This window comes from Sprattus sprattus (genome assembly GCF_963457725.1).
Source record: "Sprattus sprattus genome assembly, chromosome: 20".
In the NCBI taxonomy this organism is placed as follows: domain Eukaryota; kingdom Metazoa; phylum Chordata; class Actinopteri; order Clupeiformes; family Clupeidae; genus Sprattus; species Sprattus sprattus.
The window spans coordinates 7,351,216-7,366,168 of NC_137918.1; the positions used below are offsets into that span (position 1 = coordinate 7,351,216).

At 39.3% G+C, this 14,953-nt stretch overlaps 1 protein-coding gene across 1 annotated transcript in view; it reads right to left on the reverse strand.

Annotated features, from left to right (window-relative positions):
• Positions 1-439: 439 nt before the first annotated feature.
• LOC308382084 (uncharacterized protein) overlaps positions 440-14,953 on the reverse strand; it is a gene marked incomplete at its 3' end in the record, with an annotated part of 31,842 nt that continues 17,328 nt past the window's right edge. Inside the window, exons 5-10 of the mRNA XM_080859767.1 lie at positions 4,077-4,148; positions 3,392-3,466; positions 1,669-1,740; positions 1,269-1,423; positions 915-1,027; positions 440-602 (exon numbers count right to left, since the gene is read on the reverse strand). Of these exons, the coding sequence (XP_080715893.1) occupies positions 440-602; positions 915-1,027; positions 1,269-1,423; positions 1,669-1,740; positions 3,392-3,466; positions 4,077-4,148 (650 nt within the window). The remainder of the gene's footprint in view (positions 603-914; positions 1,028-1,268; positions 1,424-1,668; positions 1,741-3,391; positions 3,467-4,076; positions 4,149-14,953) is intronic.

Consider the following 14,953-nt stretch of genomic DNA (forward strand, 5'->3'; position numbering starts at 1 on the left):
AATGTGTTTCAGGTGTAAGGTAGCAACCAATTACTTGCCAACTTCAAGTTACAATATTCAATAGAAAACGGACAACACGGCTCAGCTAAAACTGCTTTAATTTACAGTAAAGTAACAACACAAGTGATTCAAACTATAGTTTCTAATCTTCATCATCACTTTCAATTACACATTTTCACTTCTTCTGAATTTCCTCATGGCTATTGATGTTTTCATTTTCGTCTGGATAGACTGATTGCTTTAGCTCATTTTGAAAATGTCGTCAGCGGGCAATACGGATCCTATTGACCGTTGAGGAGGGCAATACGCGGCTGGCATGACTACGCTTTTTGCTATTCAGAACGCTTGTTCTGTCGTTGCCATATACTAACTCAATTTTATAAAAGATTTTTTTTTAAAGCCTCCATATGTAGCAGCTGAATTTTCAATCTAATCCAGTCTAATCGATGGTTTCCGTCTCACACACAAATGTACGCAGCTTCGTGCAGGAGTTGTCAAGCCAGTCTCCAAATTTAGTGTAAAGTGCACAGTTCTCCCCAGAAGGGTCTTCCACCTTCCAGTTATCCGGTTCATTCGGCCAAACAGACCTTTTCCGCCAGAATCTGTGAACAAACAGGGTAGATGGAGTAAACACAATGCACCATGAGGCTGTTCTGTGTCAAACCTACTGCCAGCCTAGTCTTTGTGCTGCGTCTGACTGACAAGCACAAGTTTGCTGTGCTCACAAGTGTAAACATGAGAATAGCAGGAGAGTAGCAGCGCCTCTATTCACTGCTAATCAGTACAACCAGATTGATACATTTAAATGTATCACTGTATGTTTACATCATTGTACATAGAACAGTATGAGGACTGTTGACACATATAAGTAAGTGTGATGTGGTTGTGTTGAGAACGTATGAGGCATGTCTTACATGGCGCCAGTCTCATTGAGAGGTGTGCTGTCTACCCAAATCCACTGTCCCTCTGTCTCCAGGTCAGTCAGTCCCATCCAGACTTTCTCAATGGCTCTTTTGGATAGAAAATACTAATGGGAGACATCACAGATATTTATGATATTTATTCCTAACATATATTTAGAAATATATCAAATGTACTCAAACAAATACAAATAAGAGACTATACTTTCACTGAAGGATACTTTAATATATTATTCACAACTATGGAAAGTTTATTGCAAGTTCGTCATAAAATCTACAACCTTTAAACATTTGTTAAAAAAAAAATTAATATGATGCAATAACAAATAAAACACCCTTTTACTTCACCTGTTCTTCTTGACTGGTCACAATGGCCAGATGCCCCCCTAATGTGATGCAGTGATCTCGACTCTCACTCCAGGTCTTTTTAGTGGTGGAGAAGAGGAAGCACTTCCCACTGTTGTGAGCCCACCCTGCAGGACAGACCCTACAACCAGAGGTGGCTACACACACACATGACAACACTGATCAGTGGGTAGTGAATATGTTTCACCAATGCAGGCTTTTGAGTACTGTGTGATGTCAAAATCATGTCAAACACCATGCCGTTTGCATTAAATGAAAGTACAAGTCAGCAATTGTCGCTAAATGTTCCCTTCTTAAACTTTCTGGGGGAGGTGAAAAGTTCTTTCTATGCTGGTTTCACTTTCAGTGTTGTGAAATGCACACATTTTTATTTGAAACTTACCATTAAAAGACAATAGGAGGTTCAACAAATGTTTGTGCTTGACAAGCAGTTCCTCCACCCCTGCAGTTAAATCTATAAAAAATAACATCAAAAAGAAATTGCAAAAGTCAACAAAACTTTCAGTTCAGCTCAGCTTCTACATAAATGGAAGGAATTGAATAACGTCTTAAACACTTCCTCAAAGTATGTTCCATTTTAATCATCAAATGATGATTCAACAAATCCCATGACATAAGTTTAAATAAGAATATAGCTGCAAGCAGCGATGGCGGTTTCCTCCTCCAAACATTGCAAACCAGGGAAAAATGTAGTTTTGTGACAATTTGTCACCGTAAAGAAAAATTCATGCTGCAGACTTACCAATGGGATATTAAATTTCAAATGCAATACACAGTTTACACATGCAACTTTTGAACCGTATGACTGATTTTCTAAAATGAGGTACCATTAGATTCCCTGGATCAAGACGAATTAAACACACTCTATAACGTCAATATCACTCAAATATTTGCTGACATTTGACTTCACTTCCTGTTTGGCGCCTTTTCTGCTGAATTTGAGTGGCTGTACAGGACAAACGGTTATGAGGATCAAAATTCTAAATAGTAACTTTTGTGAGGCTAGGTCTGAAGATCATCTCTGCTGATTTTGAAGAAGATTTGCCATTGTAGGAGGAGTAGGCTTTCAAAGGTTTTTGATAAAACCGGAAATAGCAGAAAATCTATATAACAGGAAATTGACGCCATGGGGTGGGTTTAATTCGTCTTGATCCAGGGAATCCAATGGTGCCTCATTTTTGAAAATCGGTCACACGGTTCAAAAGTTGCGTGTGTTACAAAAGTCCAACTTTGACCTGTTGGTGGCGCTAGAGGGGTGTAATGAGAGCCATGAAACTTGGTGTGAATGAAGAAGGGACTGTCCTTAATGAGTGTGCCAAATTTCACAAAAAGTTACCATATGGTTCTAGGGGCTGCCATTGACTCCCATGGTACTAACATAATAATAAGAAAGCCTACCGGAGGAAACCTAAATACTTCGATAATACATGGCTAAATCTCCCACGCTCATCATTTCCAGTTTAGTAACTCTACATATTTAATTTACCTCTGTGTTCCCCCCAAACACAACACCTGATTTAGGTTGTTTCCTCAATTCAGACACACAACACCCTGTAAAGCATCTCCATGGTAACTTATTTGTTCATCGTGTTCTTGTAGTGGACACATATTCTATGATTAATATTTGATCTGGGAAGGCACCGGAATACTTTATATTTAAATACTATATATATTACCATATTTGTATCGCATTTCTGTAAATAAACATTTTTCTAACTTAACATTGAAACAGACGGTTTCAGCAAGTGGTGTCTGGAATTCCCCAGCAGCCCCAATTAAATTGGTTAATGAACAAAACATTAGTCCTAGTGCAGCAGGCCAGATCACATGTACGTATCTCAAAGGGACATATTGCAAATTAATATGTAACTTGAACGTTGCATTTGATACAGATGGACTAGGAATCACACTTGTCATGTACAATACTTGCATGGTATATCTTTGGTAATGATCTTGCAATCATACTAAAATGGCGTAACGCAATTATGTGTGTTAACCCACCATTAACAGACATTGTAGAGAAAAATATACAGACTTTTTTTTTATGGGAAACTATATTTAAGTCACATTAAATGTATTGATTTACAGTATCCAGCCAAACTCACCAGTGGTATTCAAGGTTGCTGACAAATTCTTGTGAAGTGCTTCAATCTGGTCAAGTTTAGTCTGTGCATTGGAATCTGCCAAAGAACACATACTTTACATTATTTATTTAAGCATTGTGAGGAAACCTGTGGACCTGTGGATCAGACATAGAGTTGTACCATGGGGATGAACTACACAACAACAACAGCAAAGTAAAAACATAGACTTTACCTACAGACAGCTACTAATCTCATCCCAGATTATTACACAGTTATTAATCACATCTCACCCCAAATTATTACACAGCTATTAATCACATCTCATCCCAGATTATAACAACACAGCTATTAATCCCATCTCATCCCAGATTATTACACAGCTATTAATCACATCTCATCTCAGATTATCACACAGCTATTAACCATATCTCACCCCAGATTATTACACAGCTAGTAATCACATCTCATCCCAAAATATTACACAGCTTTTAATCACATCTCATTCCAAAATATTACACAGCTATTAATCCCATCTCATCCCAGACTATTACACTGCTATTAATTGCATCTCATCCCAGATTATTACACTGCTATTAATCGCATGTCATCCCAGATTATTACACAGCTATTAATCGCATCTCATCCCAGATTATATCCAGCATTCTTTCTATGCTTGTTCCACATTTAACTAAATGCTTAATCTTACCATTAAAAGACAATAGGAGGTTCAACAAATGTTCGTGCTTGTCAAGCAGTTCCTTTACCCCTGCAGTTAAATCTATAAAAAAATAACATCAGAAAGAAATTACAGAAGTCAACAAAACTTTCATATCAGCTCAGCTTCTACAAAAATGGGAGGAATTAAATAATGTCTTAAACACTTCCTGTAAGTATGTTCCATTTTAATCATCAAATGATGATTCAACAAATCCCATGACATAAGGGTAAATAAGAATACTTAAAAAATACATGGCTAAATCTTGCACGTTTATCATTTCCAGTTAGGTAACTCTACCTCCAGGGCCGGAGTGGGGACACTTTTCAGCCCGGGAATTTCAGGCCCAAGACCGGCCCACTTTCTCAATGGTAGTGGAAATTGGATTTGCTAGAACCTCCTATCCATGCTACCTGCCACAGTGTCCAGAATAACATTATGGACATTTACCTCAAAGGCAGCATCAGATGAGACTACTGGTTCATCATCTAAAATCTCCCCTGGCATTCCTTTCTTTCATCAAGTACTGTCATATACTGCTCTTTCTTACATTAAATAACTTTAAATCGTATTATTGCCTCGGTTAACCTCTCTACCTGTCCCTGTAGTCATGGCCTCCTCATTGCACATTTCGGGCTCATCATTTTTAGCAGGAGTCATTTTACTGTATACACAGATCAAGTTTGAATTTTGTTATCACAGGGCTCTCAAGTGTCACGCATTGAGCGTGACAATCCCTCATTTCGGTATTTCCTCATGCACTCCCGCCACACATCGTATTTCTATTTAACGTGCCGCAGAGCGCAAACATGACCTGCCCTCACAATGGAGGAATCAAGCACGTTTCACCGAATCCCCTGGAGTTCTGCCGTGAGGTGCCACTTATCAGCCAATCAAAATAAAGAAATGGGCTACACAATAGCCAATCAGAAAAAAATGCCTTTGTCTGTGATTTGTCTAAAACAAGTACGCAAACTTCTACAAAAATTAAATAAATATAGGTTTGTTTTGCTTTTACAATAACCTTTTATTATGTCTTGTCCTGTCTTACTTACACCCCATGGCCTTCAAATCAAAGTCTTCTAAAACAAAACGCTTTTCAGCATGTTTTCCACAGGTCTACAGACGTTAAGACATTTAACACAATGCCACAATGAATGACCTCAGCATCAGAGATGTCTCACCTCATGACTGGCGCCTATCTTCCTGCATAGTTACTGACATAAAGAGAACATGAAGTGACACAACGTCTACGGGTGGGTCGGTATAATGTGACTGAAAGCACTTCCGCAAGAATTTGATTGAGCCCTTTCTTTGTTCCAGCACACTATATTCTCCCCCCCCCCCCCCCCCCCCCCCTTCTTAATATTTCACATGATATGTTTTGTACTAGAACATTTGCCATTCGCATTATTTCTTATATTCTAGATTACAAAAAATATAATACTGCGAGAATTAAACCAAATGTGTTGACATTAAAAACAAATTACTAGCCAAGCACCTTATTCAAATTTCTGCAAAACATATTGGTTACATTACATAAATTGACATATGAGGTAGATGAATGCAATGAGTGATTAATAACATGATAAATCAAATAAGAATGATTCACAGTGGAAGTTAAACAAATAGCCTGAAAGGTAGAGGGGACAGAGTATCTGTGCATACACACACAGACACAATATGACACTGTTGAATCATCAACAAAGTCCAATGGAAAAAGCCAATGACATAACCTTCTAGTCGGACCAGTGAGACAAGTTCCAACGTTCCAAAAAACCCTACTGGCTTCCAGCAAACGGACCATCCTGTGTATAATTAAAAGTGTATAATTATGTTCCTGGCTCAAGTTAAAAAATGTGTTTTGATGTTTCCACAGTAATGTTAGCTAAATCACATATTAGCACAGGTGTCTGTGCCTTTGTCTGTGATTTGTCTAATACAAGTACGCAAGTACGGGGCGCTCAGAAGGGGTCTCGCCCGGGCGTAATTCCATGTAGAACCGACACTGAGTAAGTTGTCTCCTGTTTTAATTTTACGACAAATTCACAATGGTTTGACACAAGCAATGACAACTTGACTGCAGTTAAAGAATACATCCCAGATAATTAGCATCAGTTTTTAATGAGTGTTTGTAGCCAACACAGTTTTAGGCTACAGCCTGCCTTTTCACTAATTTTTATTTTTATAATTTTTTGTAAATGTGTTTGCTTGAACATTCTATTCAGATTCCGAGGCTTCTTCACGCCTGGTGAAGTTGTGAGTAGCAAACTCATTAGTTCTTATTTGTTATAAATTTCCTGGCCATGGATGCATTAATCATTGCATCTGTCTTTCAAAGATGTCAGTTAAAAAACAAATGAGCATACTGGTGTTCTATCTGCCGCCAAGAGAACTCCTGTGCCAATCAAGGTGTGCTGGATGTGACAAGGCACATTGGAAGTAAGGGGCATCAGGCCAAACAGCAGGCACTGAAGTCAACCAACATAGTCAAAAACGTTTACTTGCCCTTGACTGCAGAGATGAGTCCACAAGAGGTCAAGGTACATTTAAATGCATAAGGTTGACTGTAATGTACAAGAATACCATTATTCCCAATTAATACATCTAATTATATGACTATGCATATATAAGACATTCATACTTTAATTGTTACTAATTGCTAATATTTCAATTCAATATTTTGCTTGCGAATAGGTGGACTAGGTGGACCTATGTCTCTCTTTACCAGTTGCCACTTGTGTTTTTACCTCTTGATAATAAATCGGAAAGCTTGGCACATTTTGCAGCATCCCCCTCCAATGCCTTTCTTTATTTCAACCTGGCTTTTTCAGCCCCGCCTGCCCTCTTCCTCCCATCCATCCTCCCTGACTCGTATCGTTGCGTTAGGGCCGGCCCAGCTATCGGTAGCGTATCTGAGTAAACGTTTTGGAAAAGACGGGCTATGGACCCACCCAACTCTATTTGGGAGGGGAGAACTTCCTTGCATGGTACAACCCATGTAGAGGCTGCGGTGTCAGAATGCGAAACATGTGTAGCCTACTTTAAGAGAAGATGGACTAACGTCACAAATGTCAAAAAATTCTCGACCGGCCCAGAAGTGAAGGGGCCCACCGGGACCTCTCCCGATTCTCCCGATTCCCCACCCTGGGCCTGTCTAACTCTGTGTTCTCCCCAAACAGAACACCTGATTTAGGTGGTGGCATGTTTCCTCATTTCAGACACACAACACCGTGGTAACTTATTTGATCATTGTGTTCTGGTAGTGGACACATTTTCTATGATTAACATTTAATCTGGGAAGGCACTGGAAAACTTTATATTCACATACTATTAACAAATTTGTATCGATTTCCGTAAGTAAACATTTTTAGAAAACAGATGGTTTCAGGAAATGGTGTCTGGAATTCCCAAGCAGCCCGAGTTAAATTGGTTAATGAACAACACATTAGTCCTAGTGCAGCAGTCCAGATCACATGTACGTATCTCAAATGGACATATTGCAAATTAATATGTAACTTGAACGTTGCATTTGATACTGATGGACTAGGAATCACACTTGTCATGAACAATACTTGCATTGTAAATCTTTGGTAATGAGCTTGCAATTCATACTAAAATGGCGTAACGCAATTATGTGTGTTAACCCACCATTAAAAGACACTTTTTTATGGGTAACTATGTTTTAGTCACATTAAATGAATTCATTTACAGTATCCAGCCAAACTCACCAGTGGTATTCAAGGTTGCTGACAAATTCTTGTGAAGTGCTTCAATCTGGCCAAGTTTAGTCTGTGCATTGGAATCTGCCAAACAACACATACTTTACATTATTTATTTAAGCATTGTGAGGAAACCTGTGGACCTGTGGATCAGACATAGAGTTGTACCATGGGGATGAACTACACAACAACAACAGCAAAGTAAAAACAGAGACTTTACCTACAGACAGCTACTAATCACATCCCAGATTATTACACACCTTTTAATCACATCTCATCCCAGAGTGTTACACAGCTATTAATCACATCTCATCCCAGATTATTACACAGCTATTAATCCCATCTCATCCCAGATTATTACACTGCTATTAATCACATCTCATCCCAGATAATTACACAGCTTTTAATCACATCTCATCCCAGATTATTACACTGCTATTAATCCCATCTCGTCCCAGATTATTACACTTGCTTCCATTTGCTCTGACAATGTTCCCCAACTCTGAGGAGTGTTTTTTCCAGCAGGGCAATGCTCCATGCCACACAGCCAGGCCAGTAAAGGTGTGGATGAAGGACCACCAGATCAGGAGCCTGTAATGGCCATCCCAATTCCCAGACCTGAATCCCATTAAAAATCTCTGAAATATGATCAAGAGGAAGATGGATGGTCACAAGTCATGAAAAGAAGCCGAGCTGCTTGAATTTTTGCGCCAGGAGTAGCATAAAGTAACCCAACGGCAATGTGAAAGACTGGTGGAGAGCATGCCAAAACACATGAAAGCTGTGATTGTAAATTAACGTTATTCCACCAAATATTGATTTCAGAACTCTTCCTAAGATAAAGCATTAGTATTGTGTAGTTTAAAAAAATGACTACGAACTTGTTTTCTTTGCATTATTCAAGATCTGAAAACACTGCATCTTTTTGGCTATTTTGACCAATTGCCATTTTTCTGCAAATAAATGCTCTAAATGAGAATATTTGCATTTTAAATTTGTAGAAATGTTGTCAGTAGTTTATAGAATAACACTAAAATGTTCATTTTACTTCAACTCATACCAATAAATAGTAAAACCAGAGAAACTGACAATTCTGAAGTGGTCTCTTAATTTTTTCTGTGGCTGTATGTACATCACCAAATAAGCTAAAAATTCTTCTTTACCGCAAGAGAACTCAGGTCACATTTTAGATTATATGGTATTCCTTTCTTTTTATATGCTTAACTCTCAATTAGGAGTGTGAATCTCTCATGAAAAAGCCGATCCGATTCGTATCTCGATACATGGGCACAGGGGCGGAGTGGCCATCGGGAGCACCGGGATTTTTCCCGGTGGGCCTGTCGGCCAATTATCTCTCGAGAATCAGCCTGCAGGCCGGCCTTCGCAGCCGTTGAGTCAAAGCTATGAGCGGCCCATCGAAGATGCATGTACGTCAAAGCATAGTCCCGTGAAAATCTCTAAATTCTCCGAAAGTTACAATATTACTAAGTCCAACCACTAGCACTATTTGTCTCTGTACATCACACCTATGGTGGTGTCTGTCAAACTCACTCCCATTAATCCAACCTTCTGATTTTTGTTTAGCCTCCTATATTGATGTAATTCTTTTTATTCAGACGCTCCATTACTTTCATGACCACAAATATAAATTGGCCAGCGATTTAATTCGTTTTTTTGTTGAATGTAGAATGGTCGAGCAAAGCATCATGGGAATTGTGTATCGTTCTGCCTTTATCAAGTGAACCTAGGGAGATAAATTAGCGGCTATCAGGGAGAGAGAGCAGGCGAAGCGTATCTGATGGAGGGACATAAGAGAAAGGAGAAAGGAGGGGGCAAAAAGGCCAGACTGAAAAAGAGGCGGATGCAGGAGGAAAGTGCATCAAAATGTACAAGAATTACGGATTTATTCAACCAGCCGTCAACTAGATGCGAGTGAGTTGACAGGACACATTGTTGCGAATTAGCATAACATTTGAACCAATACGGGAGTCGATTTGTTCCGTATTTCCAGAAATGTACATATACAAATACACTGTCACTGTCACTGTCATGTCTGTCACCCACACATCAACTCTAAATCTAACAATAATGATCAAAAGCCGCCCGTTTGTTTCTGTAGTTGATATATGGGAGGTGGAGGGGATGCGGGTTGGGCCAGTTGTGGGCACGTTGTGGGCCGGTGGTGGGCCGGTGCAGTTAGAATTGTCCCGGTGGATTTTTGTGTCCCACTCCGCCCCTGCATGGGCACGCTGCGATTCAAGAACGATTCAGTGCGATTCGATGCGAAACAATTCAATGCTTTTCGATGCAGTTCAACAATTGAAAACACTGTGGTGTGAGGAAACAATGGACCTCTTTCTCGAACATTTTCATAAATGTCTTCTTAAATATCTTCTTACCAACTTCAAAAGACCAACCTGAGAAAATATCTCCGCTGGATTCATGAATGCCTGGAAATGTGATCTTAGCTGTGTACTGATTCTTAAATTGAACATGCTTTCTCAATCACCTGAACTCGCATACAGCAACGCATCCTTATAAGGGCATGTAATTAGTGTGCTTGCCCGAAGGGAAGCACAGTATTGTTGTTGTCAAGTTTTCTTTATTACAGTGCATGAAATGCCCTGTATTGTTATTCCTAGGCTTCTTCTTCTTCTTCTTCTTCTTATTCTTGTTACCTTTTTCTGCGATTAATTCAGCCCGAACCGCTTAACGTAGAAACTTCATTCAAACTTTGTCGCGTAGGTCTTGTAAACGACACTTATGCTATGTATTTTTCACTTTTCTAAACTTTATACTTTTTAAGATATTAAAGAAAAACGAATATAAATTTCTCCCATTGACTTACATTGGGCCATTATGACATCATAATAGGGTCTTCAAACTGGCTTGCACCTGTGCTTTACTGACACCTGTGCCAAATCCAAAGAACCTCTTCTCTCTCTATCCCTCTCAATTTAACTGTAACTAGGAACATTAAGACACCATCCATTCTCTATTTTTTTTTTCTCCATCTCTCCATCTTTCTCTCTCTGTCAACTTTCTCTCACACTCAATCTCTCTTCTGCACTCCATTTTTCAATATTTTCACTCTCTCTTTATCTCTTCATCCAGAGCCACTCTTGTTCACTCTTCTTTCCTTCTTCCACTCTTCTTTCCTTTCTTATTTTCTTCTTCCATTTTTCTTTCCTTCTTCCACTCTTCTTGCCTTTCTTTTTTCCTTCATCCACTCTTCTTTCCTTCTTCCACTTTTCTTTCCTTTCTTCACTCTTCTTTCCTTCTTACACTCTTCTTTCCTTCTTTCACTCTTCTTTCTTTTCTTATTTCCTTCTTCCACTCTTCTTTCCTTTCTTCTTTCATTATTTCACTATTCTTTCTTTTCTTCTTTCCTTCTTCCACTCTTCTTTCCTTACTTCACTCTTCTTTCTTTTCTTCTTTCACTCTTCTTTCCTTTCTTCTTTCCTTCTTCCACTCTTGCTCAATGGTGTTTTGAGCCCTCAACTTCGACTGCCAGGCAGCGGCTGCCTGGAAGGTGGTTCCGCCCCCAAAACTCTTATCCAATCAATGTGCTTCCCACCTCCAAACCTCTGGTTCCGCCCCCAAACCTCTGGTCCAATCCAAACACTTTGAGCCCAAATTCAAACTTTCTGTATAGTGCTCTCATTCCAGCTCCAACTTCATTCTACCTCTCAGCAACGAGTGAAAGCTCCAACTTTACAAAGGTATGTAGCTAATATATTTCTATTTTAAACATGAAATGGCTAATTGTGTTTGCTTCAGGGCTGTACATGTAAGATGGGCCAGCTAATGTTATGTTTAGCATGCAATATGTTAACCATATTTAAAGATAGATCGTGCTAATCTTAGCTGTGGTAATGTCTTTTCAACCTGCTAGCTAGCTCAATCTGGTTAAAACATTAGGTAACAGTAAGCCTACAAAGTAAAATGTATTACTGTAGATTAATCACTGTATAAAATCGGCCGGCTAATGTTATCTTTACCATGCAATATGTTAACATAAAGATAGATTATGCTAATCTTAGCTGTGGTAATGTCATTTCAACCTGCTAGCTAGCTAAATCTAATTTTAGCTGTGGTAATGTTATTTCAACCTGCTAGCTAGCTAAATCTGTTTAAAACATTAGGTAACAGTAAGCCTATAAAGTAAGATTAATTACTGTAGATATGTATTTAAGTGATTAATTACTGTAGATATGTATTTTAGTGATTGTTAATGGTTAGTGGTTATCTTTCAAATGACGTTGAGCTGCTTTGGAATAAGGGTAACTCTCAGGCAGCCAATTGGTTTTAGATACCTGTGAGGCACTTGATGTTGAGACTGGTTGACTACCAGGCTGCTTTGGAATAAGGGTAACTGTCAGGCAGCCAATTGGTTTTAGATACCTTTGAGGCACTTGTTGAGACTGGTTGACTTCCAGGCTGCTTACTAACACTGGGTAACTCTCAGGCAGCCAATTGGCTTTGGGTGCCTGTGAGGCACTCGATGTTGATACTGGTTGACTTCCAGGCTGCTTTGGAATAAGGGTAACTCTCAGGCAGCCATTGATTTTAAAGAAGTGGCCATGCTGCCTGCTCTAAACCCCACTATGGCCACAGGGAGAGCCACGGAGTTCAAGTAATTTGCAATATTCCACATCCTATATCTGGGCTCTGACAGGTATAATAGACATTATTTATCCTGAATTTATGTTTTTATCTTTTCCTCCAGACAACAGCTCCAGCACCTCGCCAACCAGGTGTGCTCAAATGAGGATTTTGGACTCCTTACACTCACCTTGGGACCAGGAATGGTAGAGGTGGTAGTTGACGTTTTTAAAAAGTGTGTTGACACACACATCGCAAACATTAACAATAAAAATAAAAAAATCTGTTGTTTGTTGTTGTTAATTAATAAAATAACTAGATGTTCTACATCACTGTGTATGTGTATTGAATTGGAAGTGTATTGAACTTGGCATCTTGATTTAACTAGTCTGATCATTTAGCTAGCTGGGCCTGAAATGAAATAAATAAATTTCAACACTTATTTCTACAGCTTCACATAAGGGTTTATTCCAGTAGAGTGTCACAAGTTAATGAAACCCCAACTTACATTAATTATTTAAAAAAAATGTATCATCAGAGGACACACATGATGGAGGAGAGACATGACTGATGGGGTGTGACATATTCTTTATTGAAAGGCCAAGGCCAAGTACAACACTCATACACACAGTAACCAAGTTGATACAGAATAATGTGAAAATGGTAAAAATCTAATTTCCTCAAAAAAATCCTCAGGAATATTCCCTTCAAGAATATCAAAGGATTGCTTGATTCTAGGGTCCCTTTCCTTCTTTAAGCCATCTTCGATTGACTTCAGCCAATTCTTCTCCATTGCCTGAAACGGGGAAAAAGTATGAAAACATAAGCCTATGACTCCCTGAGACACACATCCTAAACTATTTTATCTTGTGATGACCTGAACTGTAGGCTACATGGCCAGTGTTAAGCAGTCTAAAGCATAACGTTAATCCACCATGCCTAGATTCCTCTCCACTGGCTGTCACAAAGTCACCTGTATGAAGTCTATTAAAAAGCCTATTACAACAACTGGTGGCTGCCTGAGAGTTACCCTTATTCCAAAGCAGCCTGGAAGTCAACCAGTATCAACATCGAGTGCCTCACAGGCACCCAAAGCCAATTGGCTGCCTGAGAGTTACCCAGTGTTAGTAAGCAGCCTGGAAGTCAACCAGTCTCAACAAGTGCCTCAAAGGTATCTAAAACCAATTGGCTGCCTGACAGTTACCCTTATTCCAAAGCAGCCTGGAAGTCAACCAGTATCAACATCGAGTGCCTCACAGGCACCCAAAGCCAATTGGCTGCCTGAGAGTTACCCAGTGTTAGTAAGCAGCCTGGTAGTCAACCAGTCTCAACATCAAGTGCCTCACAGGTATCTAAAACCAATTGGCTGCCTGAGAGTTACCCTTATTCCAAAGCAGCTCAACGTCATTTGAAAGATAACCACTAACCATTAACAATCACTAAAATACATATCTACAGTAATTAATCACTTAAATACATATCTACAGTAATTAATCTTACTTTATAGGCTTACTGTTACCTAATGTTTTAACCAGATTTAGCTAGCTAGCAGGTTGAAATAACATTACCACAGCTAAAATTAGATTTAGCTAGCTAGCAGGTTGAAATGACATTACCACAGCTAAGATTAGCATAATCTATATTTATGTTAACATATTGCATGGTATAGATAACATTAGCCGGCCCATTTTATACAGTGATTAATCTACAGTAATAAATCTTACTTTGTAGGCTTACTGTTACCTAATGTTTTAACCAGATTGAGCTAGCTAGCAGGTTGAAAAGACATTACCACAGCTAAGATTAGCACGATCTATCTTTAAATATGGTTAACATATTGCATGCTAAACATAACATTAGCTGGCCCATCTTACATGTACAGCCCTAAAGCAAACACAATTAGCCATTTCATGTTTAAAATAGAAATATATTAGCTACATACCTTTGTAAAGTTGGAGCTTTCACTCGTTGCTGAGAGGTGGAATGAAGTTGGAGCTGGAATGAGAGCACTATACAGAAAGTTTGAATTGGGGCTCAAAGTGTTTGGATTGGACCAGAGGTTTGGGGGCGGAACCAGAGGTTTGGAGTTGGAAAGCACATTGATTGGATAAGAGTTTTGGGGGCGGAACCACCTTCCAGGCAGCCGCTGCCTGGCAGTCGAAGTTGAGGGCTCAAAACACCATTGAGCTCCACTCTTCTCTCCTTTCTTCACTCTTCTTTCCTTTTGTCTTTCCTTCTTCCACTCTTCTTTCCTTTCTTCTTTCCTTCTTTCACTCTTCTTTCTTTTCTTCTTCCTTTCTTAACCTTTGCATTTCATGCACTGGTATTTCCTTCAGGAAATGCATTTTCTAGTTTATTTATTCTCCCCGTTTTTCTTGCAGCTAACTACGCCTCGCCCGTTCGAGGTACAGACGCCATTCAAACACCGAAACGTCCGGCCCGATCCGGTGCAACCTGCTATGATTTTTCGTGGCGGTACTCCTTGCCACTCCTTTTTTATTTCTCTTTTTCCATCACCTTTTTTCTCCATAGACTTGCATG